The sequence below is a fragment of the Apteryx rowi genome, unplaced genomic scaffold (genome assembly GCF_003343035.1).
Source record: "Apteryx rowi isolate R43461 unplaced genomic scaffold, aptRow1 scaffold_174, whole genome shotgun sequence".
Taxonomy (NCBI): Eukaryota; Metazoa; Chordata; class Aves; order Apterygiformes; family Apterygidae; genus Apteryx; species Apteryx rowi.
In genome coordinates, this window is record NW_020448019.1 from 963,249 (window position 1) to 984,972 (window position 21,724).

Sequence of the window (21,724 nt, forward strand, 5' to 3'; positions counted from 1 at the left end):
GGCGCAGGTGGGCACCTGGCACTGCCGGCGGGGGCTGCGCGGCGCCGGGCGCTGCCTGTGCCGCGCCGAGGGCCCGCGGGCCCTCTGGAAGGGCAACCTCACCGCCTGCCTCCGCCTCTTCCCCTACAGCGCGCTGCAGCTCGCCGCCTCCCGCCGGTAAGCGAGGCCCCGGCGCCGTCGCCGGAGCGGCCCCGGCCCCGGCCCCGGCGCACCGGGCGACCGGCTCCTCGGAGCAGCGGGGCTGCGCCCTCGCTTCTTTCTTTCAGTTCCACCCGAAAAGAAGAGGGAAGGGAGCTGAGAACCTTCGTTATATATGTGTGTGTGTGTGTATATGTATGTATGTATGTATGTATATTGTTAGTCTGCGGCTTGGCTCTGGCTTCAAGTTCGTTGTGTCCCCCCTCTTTCCAGAGACACGAACCCTGGCTACTGACTTCGCTCTTTCATTTATTTAGGTTATGGGGAGCATAGTACCTCTTGCTGCCGGCGTTCTAGCAACTGCATGTAACATCGTGTGTTTACTTCAAATGATGAAAGCGTGATAGTGCCTTAAATCTCTTCCGCTCCGCCAGAGATTCCTCCAGAAATGAAGTTACAATGCTGTCTACAAATGTGACTGTGGCAGCTGTTCTTTGCAACCCATTCGTTTTATTCGCTTATGATTTTTCAAGCAATTATATCAAATGTGTCTGTATTCAAGGAAAGAACAGCATAACAAAATCATGATTCAAATCTTTTTTCCTGTTGTTGCGCAGCTGCTGTTGTGCTATTTTRGTAATATTGAAGTTGATATATGACATTATTTGTTTTAAAATCTCCTTTTTGGATAATACCCAGCCATTCGATTAATGTAAACACTGGAATGACTGCAGCAGGACTGTCTGATCAATGGGGAGCAATGCTGTTCTGCCCACCCGCACTGTTTGTCTAGAATTCGCTTTTTGCTGCTGGTATTTTTTAGGCTTTGAAAGGATGGCTTGACTGTTTGCACGCACCAGTGTGTTCTGCCAGTTTGGGGGGTTGTGTTTTCTTCTTCTTCTTTCTTTTTTTTTTTTTTTAAGGTCAGCTGTGTGCATGGTGTGCTCTTGACATTTCTGCCGAGCTGGGAGATGGGTTATTCCAGTTCGTGGGCTGTGCTGGGTGGGGAGAAGCGTGGGCTCAGCCTGCGCTGGCCAATCAGGCCGGCGGCGGCTCTCGCCCGGGCTGACGCTGCACACCCTGCTGAAGGGTTGGTCATTCGTGCGGCCAAGCAAGAGGCGTTTTCCCAGCGCTGCCTGCGCCACTCAGGCAATGGTAGACAAGGCTGTCTTGGAATCAGGAAGCTTTGTTGTGTCTGCTTGTAATAAGTACAGTGGTCAAAAAAGGGTAGAGAAAACAACAGTGTGGAGGCAGAAATGGTAGTTTAAGTATACTTACTTGAACTTCCCCAAAGAGTCAGTGTTGCACGAGCCTATAGCAGCTGATTTTGAGCAATGAATTTTGAGCAAAATAACTTGATTGTTTCTTCGACTTGAAACACTCTGCATTCCCTTTGCAAGGCTATGGTTTATGTCTCTAGTTTGCTCAATGAGTTCTTTGAGTTGCAGGTAGAAGTAGTCTACCAGGAAAATTAAGTAAAAGCTACTTACACATATTACCTGATTTGTTATTTGCATTTTTTTTTCCTAGAGGAAGATTTGTATACAAAGGCAGGAAACACAAAAAGAGAAGTGTTACACTGTAACTTATATAAATGGTAATGTTAACCGCAGAAAGATGTGGGATGATGAGAAAGTTAGCAGACCCCGGAAAGGCAGCATAGAGGGAGCCAAGCTGGCTGTGGCAGGGATGGAGTTTAGCTGACTTTGCACTCCTCCTCCTGTGGTTACTGCCTGTAGGCTGTCTTTCCTTGCCAGTTTTAAATGTTATCTGGGTAGAGCTCAGAGACACCCCCCCCACACAGAAAAATCAAGCCCTGTTGACTCTAGGGACTAAGTAAGACACTTAGTACAAAAAAAATTATGCACTTTTTGCTTCTGCTTGCCTGGTGTTTCTGCTTTGCACCCTGTGCAGGGCACAGGGCAAGTAGATGCAGGGATCTGTCATGCAGTAGAAAATGCACACTTGGATGCGAAGAAACATCAGCCGAGCAAGAAGTGACATGTAAATCTTTGCAAATTATTTTGTTCTAGATGGTTTAACACTGTGTAGCCAAATGTGTATCTGCTCTTTAGGCAGTTTAGCTAATGTTTCAGAAATAGATAGTAGATTTCTTTACCTGCTGAGATTCTCCTCTCAACTCTTTGCTTGCTTTTTGCTGCCTCCATGACACTTCTCACTGATTTAGGAGTCATATATGGAAAAGTCTTTCTGTGAATCACAAATGGATGAGTTGTAGGTTAGCCTTTAAAACTCTACGCTTTACTCAGTAAATTCAATTAAGATTTATCCTCCAGAGCATAGCAGTGCCTGCACATAAGTCTTCTCTAGGAAAGGGCCCTGTGGGCCCTCCTGTTCTAAAATAATGAACAGAGGAATGTTCAGTTCAGTTCAGCCCCTCAAAAGGGCTGTGATGAACTTATCTATGTAGTTCTTGTATGATTATTTTGACTAGAGGAAGGCCTTGTAGAAGACTGGGCCAATGTCTCTGATTGTCAGAGCATTTCTTGCTGGTATTTTTAAGTTATGATGATTTTCATCTTGTAAGTGGAAATATAAATGAGGATTCTACAGACTAAAATGGCTTTAAAGTAAAAATCTCTTAAAGGGAAGCAAACAAGTAAATCATTTGAACAAATAGTCTCCAAATATTTGAAGATTTTTTTGTTGTTGAATTGGTGCTCTAGACCTCCAGCAAGGTACTGGAAATCAGGCTGTGTGAGTTCAGTCAGTGCTGTGAACTGCGCTGCGGGTAGAGATATGCCAGCTGCCTCTAAAAAAGCTAGTTCAGGTACAGGAAGTATTTTAGCTCAGTAACACTAAAAGCAAAGTAAATTGCATTTGCGGGCTTCTGTATTCCAGTCACTGACCTAGCTGTTAACTGTAACTTTTGCATTTCTGCACTTCACTGCAGAGWGGATTTACCCTGTGTTCAGTGCCCAAATCTCTCCAGGCTCTTAGCCAAGTCATTCCGACTGTGCTTGTGTTTGCACGTCCACCTGCTCTGTTTCACAGAGGTTCTGATGCTTGTACGGTGTTATACAGTATAACGAGGTTCTTGGATAAAGTACATGCTGAAAGTTCAAGTCTTACTGCTGAAGAAGTTTGTGGAGAAGAGCAGAACAGTTACATCAAGAATTATCTGCCTTTGTTTTTTGTTTTTTCCTTTTTTTTTTGGTACTGTGATTAATAGTACCTCTTATATGTGTTTATTCTAGGCTTGTTATGCTTTTCACGGATGAGTTGGGTCATGTTTCCCATTGGAGAGCCATCACAGCAGGAAGTCTGGCTGGCATGGTTGCAACCGTAGTGACTTACCCTACTGATGTAATTAAGACACGACTCATTGTGCAGAACCGACTGGAACCATCTTACAAAGGGATTCTTCATGCTTTTTGCAAAATTAATCATCAAGAAGGATTTCTTGCACTCTACCATGGTGTGTCACCGGCTATATTAGGTAAAATAGTAATGAGGAAAATCACATTTTTGGGCATCATTGCACATTGTTTATTGCAATTATGTAATGCATGTGTTCGGTTTAAAAAGTGAATAGTAATGTCGTAGATTTACAAAGCATGACAATACTACTTACCCTTGCTGCAACTGTATTGCTTCAAATTATGACTGAGTGCTTAACATTTGTGTATGCTTAAGAGTTCAACAAAATACTCTTGTCCATCTTTTATAGATGATCTAGTTGTACTCAGATGCAGGATTTCCTCTGTTCAACTCTTATAAAGAGAAAAAAAGCTTCTAACTACTAGGCACAAGAGTGTCTCCCTGGCTGTTTAGTGAAACCAGTGTAAGCAGTAACATATAAGTGATGTGAAAGGTGAAAAATTATGCAGTTTTCTCTCTTTACTTGAAGTGACTTTTTAATTATTTATTTACTCTCTATAGCTTTTTAAAAAATACGTAGTAATGTATAATTCCACTATAAAATTGACGAGAGCATGAAACAAGCAAGAGAGGACAGAAGCATCCCTCATCAGCTTGACTGTGGATGCAGCTCTATTTACCTGTACAACTGCTAGGATTGGGTTGGGCTGGAGAAAACTGTGACCTGTCATAAGACCAAAGCAGTAAGAAATTCTGACCAAAAATGCAAATTTTAATTTGCAAATATAAGAACCTTGACTAGATGCTGAAATATGGGGTTTTGATGGTAAACCAATGGCCAAAAAGTAAAGTTCTTCTATGTGTTGGTCTGGTTTGAGCAATGCAAGGTGTAAACTGGCACTGGTTCATGCCATCTGTTTAGGTTATGTGATGAGCACCTGCTTTCTTATAGCGCTGCGTGCTCATGTAAACCTTCTCTGTCTGGTTTGCTTTCTAGGTGCTATCCCATTTTCTGCTGGCTCATTCTTTGTTTACATCAATCTGGACAAAATCTGGCAAGAACCCATAATTCATTTCACTCCTCTTCAAAACTTTATAAATGGCTGTGTAGCAGCTGGTGTGGCACAGACACTTTCTTTCCCCTTTGAGACTGTAAAGAGGAAGATGCAGGTACAGAGCATCCTTGTTACTAGTACTTTGTTATATGTGCTTGTGGGGCAAGACTAGCCAGATGATCATGACTTCTGCTCTGTTTCTCTTACCAGTGGACTACAGAGGCTTTGATTTTTTAATTTAATTTTATTTTTTGTTAATATCTGAAAATTCATTGCTACAAGCGTGCTGTTGTGTTTTTAATATGGGYTCAAGTACTATCATGGGATGTATATTTTGTCTTGGACTCTGTGTCTTCAGCTTTATTTCTCCTCCTCTTCATAGCAACTCCATCAGATCCTCACAGTTGAGAACTGGCAAATGTTCTGTGACATGCAGGCGCTCTGTCCCCTTGGTGGTAGGCTGGGTGAAAGAGATCCCTGTCATCACCAGGGTTTTTGTGTCTGCTGTTTATGCCTGATTTGCGTACTGGCAGCCACAGGAAACTTGCACAACAGTTATTAATTCTGCAGGTCAAAACTATCCTCAGTCTTATTTCTGACTGCTCTGGTTAATGGGCAACTTTCCAGTTGCTGGTACTGCCGCTTTGCTGGAGCATCAGCACTGTTAGAGTTACTACATCATTATATATAATTTTGCTGCTTCTTTCTCCTGAAAGATTAGTAATAATGATTTAAAAAAAAGAACACCCCACAGCTTCCATCTTATTGACATAATTCATTTCATGTTGTCTTGTTTTCATTAAAACTTCATCAGCAGTGAATAGCTGACTGCTCTCTGGCTGTGGCACATGAATTAGTTCTTTCAGCCCAGTTGATGGGGCAGCGGGTTTATGGGAACCTTTTGTGATCGCATCCAAAAAGCAGTCATCATTTGCTGTGGTAGCATTATAGATCTCTCCATCAAGTGACAGCCTGGTTGATAAGTCTCAAGGTAGCAAAAGGTCAGGGAAACTCTGAATTCCCCTCTCCTGCTCCCAGGGTTCTCCTTTCCAGACAGAGCTCAAACCCAGTGGCACAGAAGCAGCCATTCATTGCCCTCTGTTCAGATGGTAACACAGGACCTAAGCTAAGGAGAAGAAATGTCTTGTATTAGACCAACTCATGTAGCTGGAGGTGGGAGGTCATGCTTTGGGCTGAGCTCTTTCATCAGGTATCTCATAAACTGTCTTAGGTGATGAAGGAATTCTGAGCACGTAAATCTGAATCTTCTTCCAGCTATATCAGTTGGTCTAAAAAAAGCAATTACTTCTTGTTACAAGTCCTCCTTTTCTTTATATCCTTAGGCTCACAGCAACACTGTTACCCTAAAGAATAAAGCAAAGAAATACATTTACTATGGTGTTTCCCTTTTAATTGCTTAATTTCACTACATCAGTTTTTAGATATTTGGTTTTTGTAATCAGTTCAAAAGTAACTTTCAGCAGTAACCGATGCAATGTTGTAAAGCCCTGCGTCCAGGTTTGTCTGGCTGAGTAAGTGAACACATGAAACAAGCCCATTTTTCGTTTTCCTGCCACTAGGCTGTGCTGTTTCACCAATGGGATGCTTAAAACGTCTGACTGGGGCTTCTAAAATAAGAAGGGGACTGGATTTATTGCCCAAAAGTGTAGGAAGTGGATCTACGGAAAAATTATTCTGGAAGGCAAAAAGACTAAACATAGAGGTTTTTTTTTCTCCGTAGATGCATTGCAACAATTGCATAGTGATTTCCCAAGCATGGAGAGACCCTGTTGAGTAATTTATCCTGAAGGCATAGGAGAAGACAAGGGTATTTCAGAAGAAATAGCTGCATAGGTATAAAAAAAACCCATAACTCTTGGTTTGGTATTGGAAATGAGGTAATTTGTGGAGGCTTGTCCACAAATGAAACCTCTTGAAGATCCCATGCAAGCTGATATTGAGGGCTTGCTGGAACTCATGTAAGGTAATCCAAGAAGTCTGTTTTTCACTGTTATCATTAGGGTATGGCCCAGCTTTGCAGGGATCAGCCCTGCACTGCGTTCACTTGCTGGCCTGTTTAACCTCCTGTTGAAGGCACTGTGGTTTGCTGTGGGAACAGATTCTGTGGACGTGGTGGCTGAGGGTGCTCTGAAGGCAGAATGGGATGTTCAGTTCACAGGGTGGTTGTCAGAAGAGAGAAAGGATAGCACCAGAATGGGTATCATGCTAAGGGACCTAGAAAGAAAGAGAGTAAAGAAGGAGAAAACAGAGCTTCAAGACATCTCAGTGTTCTGTAGAAAACACAGGACCAGATACCATTGACCACAGATTTTTTTTTTTTCTTAGCTGTCTTCTTCTGATGAGCCTCCATTTAGTGATTCATTTTGTTAGGTAGTAAAAAGAGGGGTCTGCTGAAGCCTTTAATCCAGTGTGAGTGCACTGCAGTGCACGTGGGGAAGTGCTGGCTTTGYTTTGAAGCTCTGGACGCGAGTTTGGTGAGTGAAGAGGAACCCAGAATGTTGTCGAGGTCAGTATAAATCCTCCTGCTTCTCTCCCTTCCATCCCACTGATCTGACAGATGGAGATGGTATATTGCCAAAGAATTTTCTTCCTGTGAACCTGTTGGTAATGAACTAGGGAGTTGTAAGGCAGTCCCAGGAGCTTCAAAACTGAGAAACTAGGTCACAAAGCAGTCTTCTCTGATCCCAGGATTGAGTACAGGCCTGAGATCAGAACACCCAGATCCAGATCTTTGCCAGACGTGCTGGGCAGCCTTGGACAAGTTAGCTGCATTCATCTCCTCATCTAGACAATACTTGAATATACATTTACTTGACAATATGTTTACATAGACTAGAAAATAAATTCTGCTGCAAGAGGAGGGGTAAGGTGTTATTTCTAACTTCTGTCATAATCACTTTGTTCCATGCTTTCTCATTTTACATAGCTGAATCCTACACTTCTGATGTCAGCAGCTTCTGTCATTGACATCTGTGGGAGTAGGAGTTAACTGTCAGTGAACAATTCTTCCTCTGTATTTTGGTGATGATTTATGATGTCACATTTATTCTGTAACCATGGCTTCTTCTCCGTCTGATATTAGTATTATCTTTATCACGTTTACATTTTTTTACAAAAATGCTGTGTTTGCTAAATATACTTGAATGGGTTTCTTTAAAAATTATTAATTAACATGAATGAATCTTAACACATATGTGAGTCCTCTTTGTTGTGATTTTTCCTAATCTTATTCCTTTGTCTTCCTTTTTTCACTTTGCTCCTGATTGGCATGTTAGCGAATGGAGAGGTACTGTATGCATGTTTTGGCATGGACATATGGCTTTTGTTGTGCATCTATAGAAGGGGATTAGTGAAGGAGAGGGTTGTTCAAAGGGATATTCTATATTAAATGCTTTCTTGACTCACTTTCATGCTATATCAGCTTTTATATCCTTCTAGCTGCTTGTTATTCTTGGCTTTCCTTCCTCATTCACAATATTATGTTCTTTGTTCAACCCAATGTCTAAGCAGTATTCAAGTACTGCACTTTTACCTCGCAGATTTATGCATACAAGAATGCTCTCTTTTTACCTTTAGTGGGGAATTATCTGACTATAAAGGAGTGTGGATCTAAGGGAAACACTGGCAATATGCTTCTACTTTCCCACATCATCTTTTTGCCTGTGATGAGCTTCATAGGTCTGCCCTGGCATTTCAGCAAGGGAAGATGAATTTGGGGCTGTTGTATGCCGTGCAGAAGATTATAACTAGCTTGACACTGAACCTAGGCTTGGTGCAGAACTGGAAATCTATAAACATACAAGTGGTCAGTGCAGACCCAACACTCAAGTTTGGCATTTCCCTTTTGGCATGTGACCCTCAGTGGTAGGCTCAGATACTCCAGGGCTGGGAACTTCTTAGCCTTCGTTCCAAATTGACATGTGAATTTGACAGTTTTGTAAGGCAAAATATACAAAAATGGCTCTAAAATTTCACAGCTGCTTAGTCTACTGCACAGATAGTCCTCACCTCCTTACATGAACAAACTGTAGCTATGTTTGCAGAGGCTCACTCCTGTGCTCATATTTTGCTGGTATAATTTATTTTAATTGGTGTAACTAAAACTAGCTGAAACTCTTCCTTGCCAGTAAATGCTACTCAGGGATAGCTTTACCATCAAACCCTTGTAATCTAGAATAAGCATACTTCTGCTTACTGCTGGATCCAGCGTATTTTTGGTGCTGACTGCACAGCATCCTTACGTTGTGAAGACATCTCTCAGGGGAATATGTTGTTCAGTAGTGTCTGATATTTCTGTTTTAAAATCCAGGCTGTGTATTCCCTCCCCTGCCATGAGCAAACGGGCACTCTGTTCTTTGTTAGTGTGGACTGTTGTCATGCATCACCCACAAAGTGGCGGTTTTTTAGTGATGAAATGAGTTAGGCTGAGGCTGCCTATCAATCTGCAGTGTGGGTTTGGGGTTTTTTGGTTCTTTGAGACACAAGATGCTCTGCAAGTGTGAAATTTGTTGTAAATGATGCAAATGTTATGTGTTCTCAGTAACCTTGAGAAAACGGAGCAGTCATTCCCTCTGTGAAGTAGCCTGCTTAAAGTAAATTCATTCTTGTGCTCTGTTGGCACATTTCTAGTCTGAAGTCAGYTAAAGGCGATATTTAAATCTCTGTTAAAAAGCAGTCTCCTGGCTATATTTTTTGCATGATAAAAGTCAGTCTAGCAAAAATGCAGTGGCTGGGCTATAAACAAAGCTTTGGAAAAGAAAATTATGTATGTTCATTAGAAAAGCACCTCCTCCCTGCTGAAATGAGGAGACTGCTTCAGTGTTGCTTCAACACGAGCAACTTGCAGAGAGTGCTCCATCATGGGAGATGATCAGCAGTGCTGGCGTGGCAGCCTCTGAAAGCTCCCATGCTGCGGTGTCCCTGCTGTTTGTGAAATTTGTGTTCTTGTCAGCTGGGAATATGGAAGTTATTAGAGTCATGACCCCGTTTAAAAATAAGAAATCCTTTTTGGGTCATGTGGTTCACACACCATCTCAAAAACATATGGGCTCTGAAATTGTGCAGGGACCTTTTATTAGAGAACTTCATGGGAGCCTGAGTTTTGAAGACTTTCAGCAGTGAAGCCGTTTGACTACACAGAGTGGCAGATTCCACAGTGTGGAAGCAAATAATGAGCAGTATGACTGCTTTCAATCTGATTTTATCTGGAAGTAAGGTTTATGTGGTTGCTAGCTGTCTGTCTGTCCTGGCTCCCAATAACTTTTGATCCTGCTGCCAACTTCAGCTAAATTTGACAGAGAAGCAGAGGATTCAGAGATATTAAGTTCCTTCAAGTTTTGTGAAACAAGTTCTCAGATAGAGAAGAAACTGCAGAATTATTCTGGCTGAGAGGGAGTCTGCAGTGTGAGGTCTTACATAAACTGGCACTAGAGAACCTATTTGGGGAAGAGAGTTTGTAATGTGCCAGACACAAGAAAAATTCCAGTCCGAGCTTGCACCTTCCAATACACGGCTCAGTCAGCCATGAGGGGCAAATTCATAGGAAGCTCATGTTAGTACTTGTTGTGCTCATGGGGCTAGTTGTTACATTAACATACTGTGTAAAATGGATTACATAAAACATTGTATTTTTACCAAGGAAAGGGCTCACCAAGCGGTCCTTTCTGATCAGTCCCATCCTGTTCGTTTGTGCACCCCAGCCTGTGTATTTCCGTTGGAGTTGGACTGTGCAGTTCTGTTTCCATACACATGAAAAGATCCTGGCATCTTCCAACCCTCCGTTGCCCCGAGATGGGGTAGAAAGGAGTTCTGCGTGCAAGGTCCAGTTGCCTTCTCATGTGTCACAGGACACTTCAGGGTATGCACCTGACGTGTTTGCACTGTTGTTAGAAGACTGCCCAAAAAACATTGTATTTCCCTTCTTCTGTATTTCTGCAAAATGATAGAAGATGCTCTATCAATCTGCCTCTTCTGCCTCCTTCTTCCCATGATCTCATTTTCCTTGGCACTTGGGGCCAGGCATCAGCCGGCATCCTCCATTCTGGTGTACTTAAACTTGGGCCAGTTTGGCTTCTCTGATTATTTACAGATAGAAGATAGACTTTGGAGTGTATTTTTGGTGAAATCATTTCCTTCCTCTTTTCCATTAAGCCTAATTGCTTTCAGCTACCAGCATTTTTTATTATTTTGTTGATGTTGCTATTAAGATATTTTATACTGCTGCCTACGAGGCTGCTTTGGTCAGTACTCAGTACAGTGGCCAGTCGGGACATAACGCCTGACAAAAACTACCTGAGCGTAACGCAGGTTTTGCCTTCTGTGACAGCTTGGATTAGCTCTTGTCTGTCTGAACAAATCCCAGAGGCATTTCTCTTAGATCCCCGGTTTTGCGCAGGAGAGAATCACAGAGGCTGACTGCCCATGGAGCTGAAACACTGAGCGGTGCCACTGAAAAGCTGGATAAGACAAAAATCATAAATTAAAAATCAGTAGCAAGACTGGGCTGATCTAACAGTCAGGTCTGCTTTGTGACAGTGTAACCACTGGCCTCTCGTAGCTCCCGCGGCTCTGTGAGCAGTGTAGTACGAGTGAGAGCTCTCTAATCTTCTTTGGGGCAAAGAAGATGGGTTAGCTCAACTCACCTCTTTAAACAGGGAAAGTAGCCCAGCTGACAGGGCCTGACATGAGTTAGGGCACACTGCTGTGCGGACACAACTGTCGCAACCAAAACCTTCAGCAGAGAAACAGTAAGGCCTCCAGAGTGACAGCTGTCACTGTTATTTCCTAGCGTCGTTGCTCCTCTGTCGGTTACACAGGAGAGCCTTGTATCAGTTTGGAACATGTCTGTGTTTGGAACGATGCTCCTGTGACTTATGAGATGATTAATTATGCAAAATACTGCATAAGCAGGAGCTAAAACTTCATGGACACTCTCTTCTTTTATATCAGATTTATTTTGATTTCGCATAATTCTGTACTTAATCCACATAAGGCCAATGGAAGTAGGTCCATTGTAAAGCCCTGGTCCTGTAGAAATATTAACATTGGCCTCAATTGCTGCACAGACAGCAGGAGATGTGGGAGCTAGTGTTGCTATTCACAGTGTGGAGTGTGGGACCAAGCTTGCCCTGCCTAAGGGCTCACCCCATTAGATAAACCAGTGCTAACGTGCATGAAAACGGTGTACCTGTTTGTAAGGATTGAGCTGAATCGTCTGAAACCACCCAGAAGTGTCCATGCAAGGGGTTTGCACTGTCTTGAGGAGCAAGACCTCTATATTCCGTATTGAAGATACCTTCATACAACAAGTGTTAAAAGCAAAGAAAGCTGAGGTTCAGCAGCAAGGGAGAGATTCTGGGACAAACCATGAAGTCACAGGATATAACAGGCCTGGCCCTAACCTTCTTAAAGCTACGAGTTAAACTCGTCCATTTTGGTCACTCAGTGCCATTGATTTCAGCAAGGCAAGAAGGATTTGGCCCCAGTTCAGGTTACAGAGGAAAGGACAACATGTTCCTGGAGTGCAGGAAGCTGGAGGTCAGCTGCTCTGCTGTAGTGCTCTGGAAACAATTGCCTCCTAATACCTCGTCATCATTTACCTTCCTACATGCCTGAATGCCTTTGCTGGACTCTCTGTTCCAGTCCAGGGGTAAGTCAGCATTACTAAACCACTGACACAGGAAAGACAGTGGCTACCACTTCAGGCTGTCCTACGGGAGAAAGGGTTGATTTGGACAAGATTATGCATGTTTGAGGKTTTTTTTCAATATTAATCCTTACTTACATTTTAATTGTTTCTTATTTGAGTGGAATGAAATATTCTTTTAAGCCTTCCGTCTTTGCTTGAATGAAATTTCTGTTGATCATAGTGGAGTTACCTGGAGAAAACCTGTAGCCTTTGTCCTTCAGATTCCTTTGACCTATAGTCAGCCTGTTGGATGTGTCCTTATTAACCCAGACTGTAAAGACTTCTTATTTTAGATTCCAGATTAAGAGAGTGAACTCTTGAGCTGTGTTGTAAAGTGCCTTCCTTTGCTTTTTTAGAATTGATCAGAAGAGCAGGATACCCAAATCTATTGTATTTGTAAATAACAAAGAGCACTTGTAAGTAACAAGTGATTTTATTATGTCTGCCCATCAGAATAGCCTGTTTGCTATGGTAGCTATTCACTGTTAATTGATTTGTCATACTCCCCATGCCAATAGCACTGCATGCTGAAAAATAGCAAAGCTTTGTATCAGCAGGGATTTTATGAACAAGAAAGGGGAGAAAAAAACACTTGAACTGAGAGGGAGGTATTTGCAAATTGGCCTCTGACTACCTGTAAACTTAAGCAGAAATTCAGGTAGTTACAAACCAAGATGCCCTGAATTGCAAGTGGGGATTTCGTATCTGCAAAGCTCTAGGCACAGACTCGAGTGGCCCAGCCACCATGGCTGCAGGCTCTGGATCCCGCTGTCCCTGTGGGGCTACTGCAAACCTTGGGAAGATTCAAATGCTCAATCTTTTGATGGGCACTGTTCTCACTACCATGAACTACATCCATCCTTCAATCCTAAGAGGCAGAGAGTAGGCATTCGGGGCTAGAGAAGGGAAACTTCTAAAAGGGTCTGCAAAATTACGTCCCAGAATGGCACTATGGTGTTCTGGTGTTCACCTCATACTGCAGACCATAGGAGAGATGGTGTTTGAAGAGTCTTCAGGTAGCAACTGACTTTATTCCCTTGAAAAGAGTTTTGTCCTGACACTTCACCCTTGTTTAAATATCTTGTTAATATAAAAAAGATGTGAACCAGAGTGCAGGTTGTTTTCTGGTTATTACCCAGTCCATACATAACTGTATCTCTTGGGTATGGATTGTCAAAATAGAACAGACTGCTAACTTTGGGGATGTATCACAGTTATTGACTAGATTCAGTGGCCTCTCTGTACTAGAAGGGTGCTTGTGTTTATGAGAGAGCAAATAAAACTAATTCTGCATTTGATGTGCTTTAATCATTTAGAGAACTAATCACCCACCAGAAGTAAAAAGAAGATTAGCAACTTACACACACTGCTACTGTGATTAACAGCTTGGCACTCTGTGTTATCAGTGCAGTGAGCTGTGCAGTATCTCCAGCCTTCCGCAGCATGAGACAGCCGTAACTGCAGGGGGAAGGAAGTCCTTAAAAATGTTCATAACATACAGGTTTCCATTCAGCAGCCCGTAGTGTTCAGTGGTGTCAAAACAAAGGGATTCAAGCTGCTCTGAGGTGCATGGTGTGAAACGTCTCGGTCGTAAACACGATCTTTTTGATATGAGATTAGCCATTTGATTTGTATGTCACACTAGCTTTCTGCCAAACCAGGGCAGAGAAACTGGTTTGATCTGTTTGGTTAGTTCCATTTTCTGGCTCTTGCACTGTAAGGCAGCTGCAAGGATTTCAGTATTGCAGGCATGCTTAGATGATGCAGAACCACCCAAAACCCACAACCATTTTTTCATTAAAAACAGTGCCAGTGAAACACCTTCTTAATTTTTTTATTTCATTAATACATTCTAACTTTGCTTAGTTGTGTTCCAAAAGACTGAATTTTTAGCTAACTACACACTGATATACCTTTTACTTTTCCTTTTACAGTAAGTGATTCTGAGATTCTGTGGACAATTGTTATTTAAATACTGCGCCTAAGGTCTTAGAAACGAACTGCTCCTGTACAGCAGAAAGGTCAGCAAAGCATACTTCACCCCACAGACTGAAATCTTGAAAATGGCTGTAGCCGTGGTGAATGTTACTATAAATAATCTTTCAGTAAATCTCTTAAGAGATCAGTGTCTGTGAGCAAATTAGAAATCTGGGGGTTTGACTTATCTGCACCTTTTTAACATTCTTCTGGATATTTTTGCTGCATGCAAAATCTTACTGAAATCAGCAGTGTGCTTGTAGCCTGTATTTGTGTTGTATGCAGGAGTGCTGCAATCAAAACTCTTTGATATGTGCCTTTGCAATATATATACAGTAACTAAGGGGATTAAGTTAAACTCCTGCGGTTAATTCTTGCAGGTCAAGCCCTGCCTATCACAAAGAGACTTGAAAAAGGAAGGGAATCTTATGTTCAGCAGCATTTCTGCTTTCCTCAAGCATTTGAAAAAGCTGTCCCTCTTCACTGCTTGATTGCTTGTAACTCCCTTTACCAAAAAGGCTGGTGGAACCTGCCTGACAGTCCAGAGGCAGAACCGTGCTTTGAGCCCAGCTCTCCTGTGACTGCTGGTACATTTTTAAGGGTACCTACATCATCCAGGCACTCTTCTAAGCATCCCTGGTATTTGTATCACCATTCTCAGTGGAACTGGTCCCTGAGGTCTTGGTGGTAGCACTCAGCGTCTTTTACAGTACAGTCATGAGAGTTTTTGTGCAGGAGTTTCTCAAGGCGTGAAAAATGATTTCTCTCTTTCTTGCTGCTGGATTTAGCTATTGCTTTTTAAACCCTCACACCCCTTAGGTAACAGAGTCAAGCAGACAGCTGAGCAGAAGTGAACGTGTGCATGATTATCGGCTACCAGACTAGCATCATTATCTTGAACTTTCTGTAAAGGCAGGGCCAGTAACACTGCAAAATAACAAAGCCAGTAATGTCCATCTCTCTGCACCCCAGAACAGGAGGTTGTGGGAGCTTGCACCCCAGTTAGCAGTTATGGAAAGATCTACAGCCCCGTGGAGTTAGCAAGGTCAACATAGGCACAAAGGGGAAAAGCAATTAGAACAATTAAACTGCTTATTCCCCCCAAAATGTGATCTCTCTCTGCTATGGGTCAGGTGCACTGGTGAGGAAGTTCAAACAGAAGCAAATGCTTCTGCTCTTTCCTCCTGAAGTGTAAAAGACCTTGGATTAAATCCTCAACCCTACTCTTGCCTGGGATGAAAGAGCCAGGGCATGATAAAGGGGATCCAGAGGGTACCGGATCAGGGTGTGGTGGAAGTCCATTGCCTTCTCTCTCCATGCAGGCTGCTGCAGATTGCTCTCCTCAAATCACTTCCAAAGTCCTGTCAGAAGGAAACCGTATGATTTTACCTGTAGTCAGAAGTTTATCACATGCACTATGTTCATGCACAAAAAATGTGAGGAAAAACATTCAAGATAAAAGAAGACATATGTAATTAGTTTGGGGTGGATTTGGGTGTGTGTGTGTTTGTTTGTTTTCTTTTGGCTTTAAATTTTAGCAGCGGACTTACCAGTAATGCAAGGGAATACAACAGCATTAAACCCAATTTACTGCCACCTCCTCTTACATACTGGAGCATCAGTTTTGGTCTGCTTTCATTTCCACCATCTAAACCAAGCTGCCAAGTATTTGAAATGCTATAGCTGAGGCATCTAGCAAATGTCCTGCCAGTTGACAGTTTATAAAAGAGGCTTGTCATAGGCTTAGCACCTTTAAGAAGCCGTGGGTCAGTTTGGCCAAGCAGAAGAAAGGTGCTATGACACATGGTGCTTTAGATCAGTGAGAGGGTAATGATATCCGTATTCACCAATTGGGTAACTGCACAAGTCCTATTTTTTTTTGAATTTCTGCCCTGTCGTGATCCAGCTTACACATGCAAGTTATCAATGTGTGTCCTGGGGTCCCCTCACACTCCTGATGGAGAAGTGTCACTTGCCATGTGTATGAGCCAAGCCCTGGTTTGCCAATGCAAAATAAACCTGTGGCTGCATGTGCATAGATGGATGAGGATGGGATTATTCAAGGTCAGGTTATCTTGTCCGTGCTAAGACAGTAGGAGATTAACGAAGGAAGGATTTTGTCATTGAAAATGACCCACTGCACTTGCCCCATGTGAACAGAGGCTGCCTATGCTGCAGCTGGAAATGTAGCTGCAGGCCAGCAAGATGTCTCCAAACTGACTTTAATCTGTCTGGATCAACTAACTGCATAGCAGAGGTACGGGCACGCGGGCCCCAGCTGCTGCCCTACAGTCCTTGTGGGCTTGGACAGCCCGTGCTGAGGTCCGGGCTGTTCTGCAGCCRCTGTGCTGTTACCCCGCAGCCCGTAGCGTAGGTTTGCCCTTCTCGCTGCAGTGTGGGCGCAGCCTGAGCTGCAAGAATTGGGTCAGGATTACAGGAAGGCGCTGTGGTGTCTGGGGCAAACCCCAGGCTTCCCTCTCTTAGGCGCTCCACTGCCCATGATGGGAAACACCTCTCCCAGCCACGAGCAGCCGGCAGACTCGGGCCTGATGTGTCTTGCTGCTCCGTTTCTGGTGGTTTGTCTGTGCAAGGACGAGATTTATTGCTGGTGGTGAAGTGACACAAAAGGCAGGGCTGTGTGCAATTACTGCTCTCTTTCTTTCTCCTACCTGTCAGGGAGTGTATTCCCTCCCTTTGCTGATTGCATTTTAAGGTGGAATAATTAATTCTTTTGACGTATAATTGATTAAAGCATGATAGGTTGACAAAAGAGTCCAGATTAATCTGTTGAAACGTGGCATAAAGTAAAGCATTCCTTTCCTACCAGAATGGAGGAAATAATTATTTTTCATTATTTTGTTTTTCCTTTATTTGTTCTAAATCCCCTTGGGTGTCTCTTGAACAGGCACAGAGCCCTTGGCTTCCCCACTACGGAGCAGTTGACGTCCATTTTACTGGCATGACTGACTGTTTCCGGCAAACTGTGAAGAACAAAGGTGTGCTCGGACTTTGGAGCGGACTCACACCCAGTCTGCTCAAGGTGAGGTTTTGCTTTCATCCCAAAGACTGCCCTGAACTAGCCAAGACACGCTGCCAGAGGCCTGGGGTTATAACATATATGACCTCTCTCCATACTTATTAGCAGCTTATTGGTGACAGAGTCTGTGACAGAACTGGTGTTATCTCAGGCAGGTTATAAAACAGCTTTATAATATTTTTCTAAACCAGAACATAGGTTTGGTCATATTCCCCCAGCTGCAAGCTTGGCTTCTAGATGTCACTACTTCCATCAAATTCATTTGAATGCCCTTAGAGAAGGGAGTGCTGCTAACCCACAAGCCTGGGTATGGATGATGGATTGCAAGTGATCCACTTAAAGCAGCTACACAAGTTCTCCTTTTCAGCTGATCTCTAGTAATTTGCCATGCTTTTCCTAGCTGTAAAGAAAATTGCGCTAGTATGAACCACTTCCATGGGAGTCCAGGCTAATACTTTTGACCTGCTATTTGCAGTGAACTATGAGGACATGCATATCAGTTACTACTACAACACTTACCCAATTAAAAGCATGAAATAAAACTTGATAGCCTAAACAGAAGGTAGTTTACAGAAATACATTTTACAGTGCAGCGGATGAGGATTGCCTACTGCAGGTCAGCTGATGAGTGGTCACAGAGTAACAGCATGGTTGATGATGATTGCCTGGCCCTACCTTGGCTAGTATAAAGCCACATAGCACCAGAATTGCTGATTCTGCATGGGGCAGAAGAAAGAAATTGTTCAGCCATTCTACTGCATGCAGAATAAATCCCAAATTCCATATTAGGGTTTGCTAAGGTTACTAGGATTTGCCTAGATATTTTAAAAGTTGTGTTAATTTACAGGCTAGCACAATCCTTGTTCCTTACAATATCGCTATAATTAGTTATGTATAAATAGTGAACGCCTACTTTTAGCATGCTGCAGGTGCCAGCCTAATTTGAGGTGAGACTCTAAGTTTATATAAATCAGCACAGCTCTATTAAGAGACTGGATCAAACATGAAGCCCTAGAAGTTTCCTTTTTAAAAGCATCTAAGCTAAGAACACTGTTAGTGATTCTAACATGCATTGTTATGTTTGTTTGTTTGTATCAGATCGTCCCATACTTCGGTGTAATGTTCAGCACCTTTGAATTCTGCAAGCGGGTCTGTCTGTACAGAAATGGTTATATTGAATCTCCTTTAAGTTACAAACTAACTCCTGGAGTGGATCAGAGTTTACAGCCGCAAGAACTGAGGGAATTAAAGCTCCTCCGCAGAGAAAACTTTGAGCCGAGGAAATCGGCTTTTGAAAACTGAGATCAGAATGTCCATTGCAGATACGATTGCCTTTCTTCATCAGCTTTGCAAGAAAGACATGCTGAACTACAGGTACCAGCATCTCAGATTACATGGTTTTAGTATTGAAACACCAGTATCAGGAATTAATACATCTTGCATCTCATTTGCTGAATGGATACAAGCAATATGAATATCAATTGTACCTTGAAGAGGAGAAATGCAACTAGTTTGAAAACACTGTGTTATTGGAACTTGAAATGAGCTTATTTTAGGTGCTTTTCAATGCTGAATAGTCTTTTTAAGATAAAACCACTTGCAGAGAGCAAGAGAACTGAGATGAGAGTACAAATTATATCTTCAAAATATTAGAAAAATTCAGATGCCTTTTTTGAAGTAGTCTGAGATATGATGTCAGCAAAAAATTGTAAACAAACTAGAATACACGCAATGTGTGAGCATTTCTACTGACATCTCTGTTGGTGATACCATGTGGACAAGGCATTCTGCAGATGCAGAACTAGCCCCAGTTTGTTCACGCTCCAGAATCTCATTTTCAGTTTTTGAGACTTACTTGAGAATAATAATTTAGTATAAGTCTTTGGCATAAAGATAAAAACGTGCAGCTGCAGCTGTGCTTTTGCTAAAAGAGAACTGTAGTATGTGAAGTGAACTCTAAAACACTGGAATGACAATCTGAAAAACTTAAGTGCATATTATAAAATCTTTCCCCCTTCCTCCTGCACTGTTACTGCATGTAGGTGAATTATTTCAGGTTCAAAAAAATGTTTTTCCTGAAATGCTCTAAGCAAAATATTTCCTGAAAAATGCAGTTCGTAAATGTGTTAGATATTTCAGAGCCAAGACCTTGTGATGTTTTTTCAGTATTCGTTCTTAAAGCTCTATTTTTATATTAAACTACTTCTTAGTTCTTGTGTGCAGACCCAGGCCTGGTGTGCTGCTCAGCCCTTGCCTGTGGAATAGCACTGTGCAGACAGCCAGTGACTTTTCCACTTTAGCTGTTGTGGTCTCGGAGTCGCAGCACTTCCGTAGATACAAAACTCCCTGCAGCACCACTCGGTTATTGCCTGTGTAAATGCAACTCATTGTATTTTCTACAGAAAGTACAAACTTTCTGTGTGCACTGCTGCACCCAGTCACCTCTTCCAGAGCCTCCCTCGCTCCACGCGCCCCCTCACTGCCTTGTGTCGCATTCGGGCTCTGTTAGACAAAGGAGAGCTGAATATGAATAGTGATGCTGACCTGTGCTCTCCGAAAGGGGGAAGGGGGTCTCGCCTGTGGGCGTTTAAAGAGGGCCAGAGGTATTGCTGAGGTTTGTTTGCAGAAATACAGCTAGGGAATTGCGTCATTTTAGTGCCTTCTGATAGAAAATCTTTACAGTTCTGTGGCCCTGTGGGCCCACGTGGACCTTGTGTGGCATGTCCCGCCGGCCCGAAGCCTGCTGCAGGCCCTTCTCCCCACCACGCTCTTCCTTCACAGCTTGCAACGGCCCTGCTGGGAGGAAATAAGTAAATCCCGTGAACCGCTCGGTTAGGCTGGGTCGCAGCAAAATGAGGCAGTGGCAGATCCACTGTGGGAGCAGTGTGTGACTGTGGAGAGAGGTTTGCGGAAGGATTTGGGCCTAATTGTAAGGGCTGACTTGCACCAGACTCTCAGTGTTGATGCACCCTTCAGCTGAGGTCTTGCAGCATCCCTGTAACAGGCTTGCTCAGTTCTGCTGTGCTGGCACTTCGTGTTGGTTTTCTTCTCAGAGAGAAATACAGACAGTGATAGCAAAAATCAAGACGGTAGAGAGCAGACCTTGGGGCTCATGCATCAAATCGAGGCTGTAGGTACTACTGACTCTCTCATCAAGCTGCTGTGCCTCAGTTTCCCTGTCTGCACAATGCAGACAATAATGCTGAGATTTATTTGGGATGCATGAATAAGGAAATGTGACTTGGGTCACTACTAGAAAGAGTTGGGAAGGAACTGATTTCTTAAAGAGTGTCCTTACCTGGTCCAAGCATACTCATGTGTTTTACTAATGTTGTGTTTCCATATAGATTTTAAAGCGTTAGTGATGGGTGCATATGAGTGTTTGCTCAGCAATTCAGACCTGATCGGAGTTAAGTGGGTTAAAAAGTTACCTCTAACTTGTTTCTGATATGCTAACGACACCTTCTTTGTATTGTAATGTATTCCTAAGGCCTATAAATCACTTATTAAGCTTTTATCAACCAAGCCTCCGCACTGTGTAATAACATCCACTCATGTGAAATCCCCCAAAGTAACAGTACAGTATTTAACACAGCACTGAAACAAAGTGCTTCAGCAGTGGATCACTACAATAAAAATGTAAAGTGGTGCAAGCGTTGGCTTCCACGAGGACAGTGCGTGATTGCGTGTGACTCTGTGAACGGTGCCACCACGAAGAGCAGCGAGACAACACGGCTGAAGCGCAGAGAAGACTCACAGGTAGGTGAAGCGAGATTTGGGGTGAAAGTTGGCTGCAGCCACACAACGCAGGTGACAGCTGATGTGGGACGGTTACGTGTCTGACCATCTCCGGCGGCCGCCCGCAGCAGCGCGGCGGACTGCTTGGTGCCGCAGACCCGCACGGCGCCCGCAGCGCCGCGGCCGCCTCCGCGCGCAGACCCTGCCCGCGGCGCGGCGCGGCGCGGCGCGACGGGGGGGTCAGGGCGGGTCCTGCCCCGCGTGCGCTGTGTCCGAGGCGTTAGAGGGCTCCGGGGTCGCTGCTCCCAAACCACGGCCTCGCTGCCGGCCCTGCGGCGCCCTCGGCTGTGCCCCGTCCCCCGGGGGGCTGCCTGGCCCCGTCCCCCGGGGGGCTGGATGCGCGTGGGTCCCCCCGGGGCTGCCGGCTGCCCCCGCCCCGCCCCGCTGCGGCGGCCCCGCCCCGCGCCCGCAGCCAATGGGCGGGCGGGACGCGGCGGCGCGTCGCTGGGGCACGCCCCCGCCCACGTGGCCTCCCGCCGCCCCTATATAAGGCGGCCATTTCGTCTGCGCGCCCGCAGCGCCGCCTCCCGCATCGGCTTGGCTCGGCCCGGTCCGTCTCGTCTGTCCGCTCCCGCCGCCGCCTCGCCCGCCGCCCGCCATGACCGATGCGGCCGTGTCCTTCGCCAAGGATTTCCTCGCCGGAGGGGTGGCGGCCGCCATCTCCAAGAC

General features: G+C 44.1%; 2 protein-coding genes across 2 annotated transcripts in view; both read left to right on the forward strand.

Annotated features, from left to right (window-relative positions):
• Positions 1-6: 6 nt before the first annotated feature.
• On the forward strand, positions 7-18,722 carry SLC25A43 (solute carrier family 25 member 43). The gene is made up of 5 exons (XM_026061030.1): positions 7-156; positions 3,357-3,598; positions 4,478-4,650; positions 17,126-17,260; positions 18,356-18,722. The coding sequence occupies exons 2-5, from the start codon at positions 3,364-3,366 to the stop codon at positions 18,557-18,559; spliced, it is 747 nt and encodes a 248-aa protein (XP_025916815.1). The 5' UTR covers positions 7-156; positions 3,357-3,363; the 3' UTR covers positions 18,560-18,722.
• Positions 18,723-21,587: 2,865 nt separating this feature from the next.
• SLC25A5 (solute carrier family 25 member 5) overlaps positions 21,588-21,724 on the forward strand; it is a 2,121-nt gene continuing 1,984 nt past the window's right edge. Inside the window, exon 1 of the mRNA XM_026061048.1 lies at positions 21,588-21,724. Coding sequence (XP_025916833.1) covers positions 21,654-21,724 — 71 coding nt within the window. The 5' untranslated portion in view covers positions 21,588-21,653.

Coding starts and splice junctions, on each gene's coding strand:
- SLC25A43 (XM_026061030.1), top strand. CDS start 3,364: ATGCTTTTCACGGATGAGTTGGGTCATGTTTCCCATTGGAGAGCCATC. Junction 3,599..4,477: donor TGTGTCACCGGCTATATTAG/GTAAAATAGTAA, acceptor TTTGCTTTCTAG/GTGCTATCCCATTTTCTGCT. Junction 4,651..17,125: donor CTGTAAAGAGGAAGATGCAG/GTACAGAGCATC, acceptor TCTCTTGAACAG/GCACAGAGCCCTTGGCTTCC.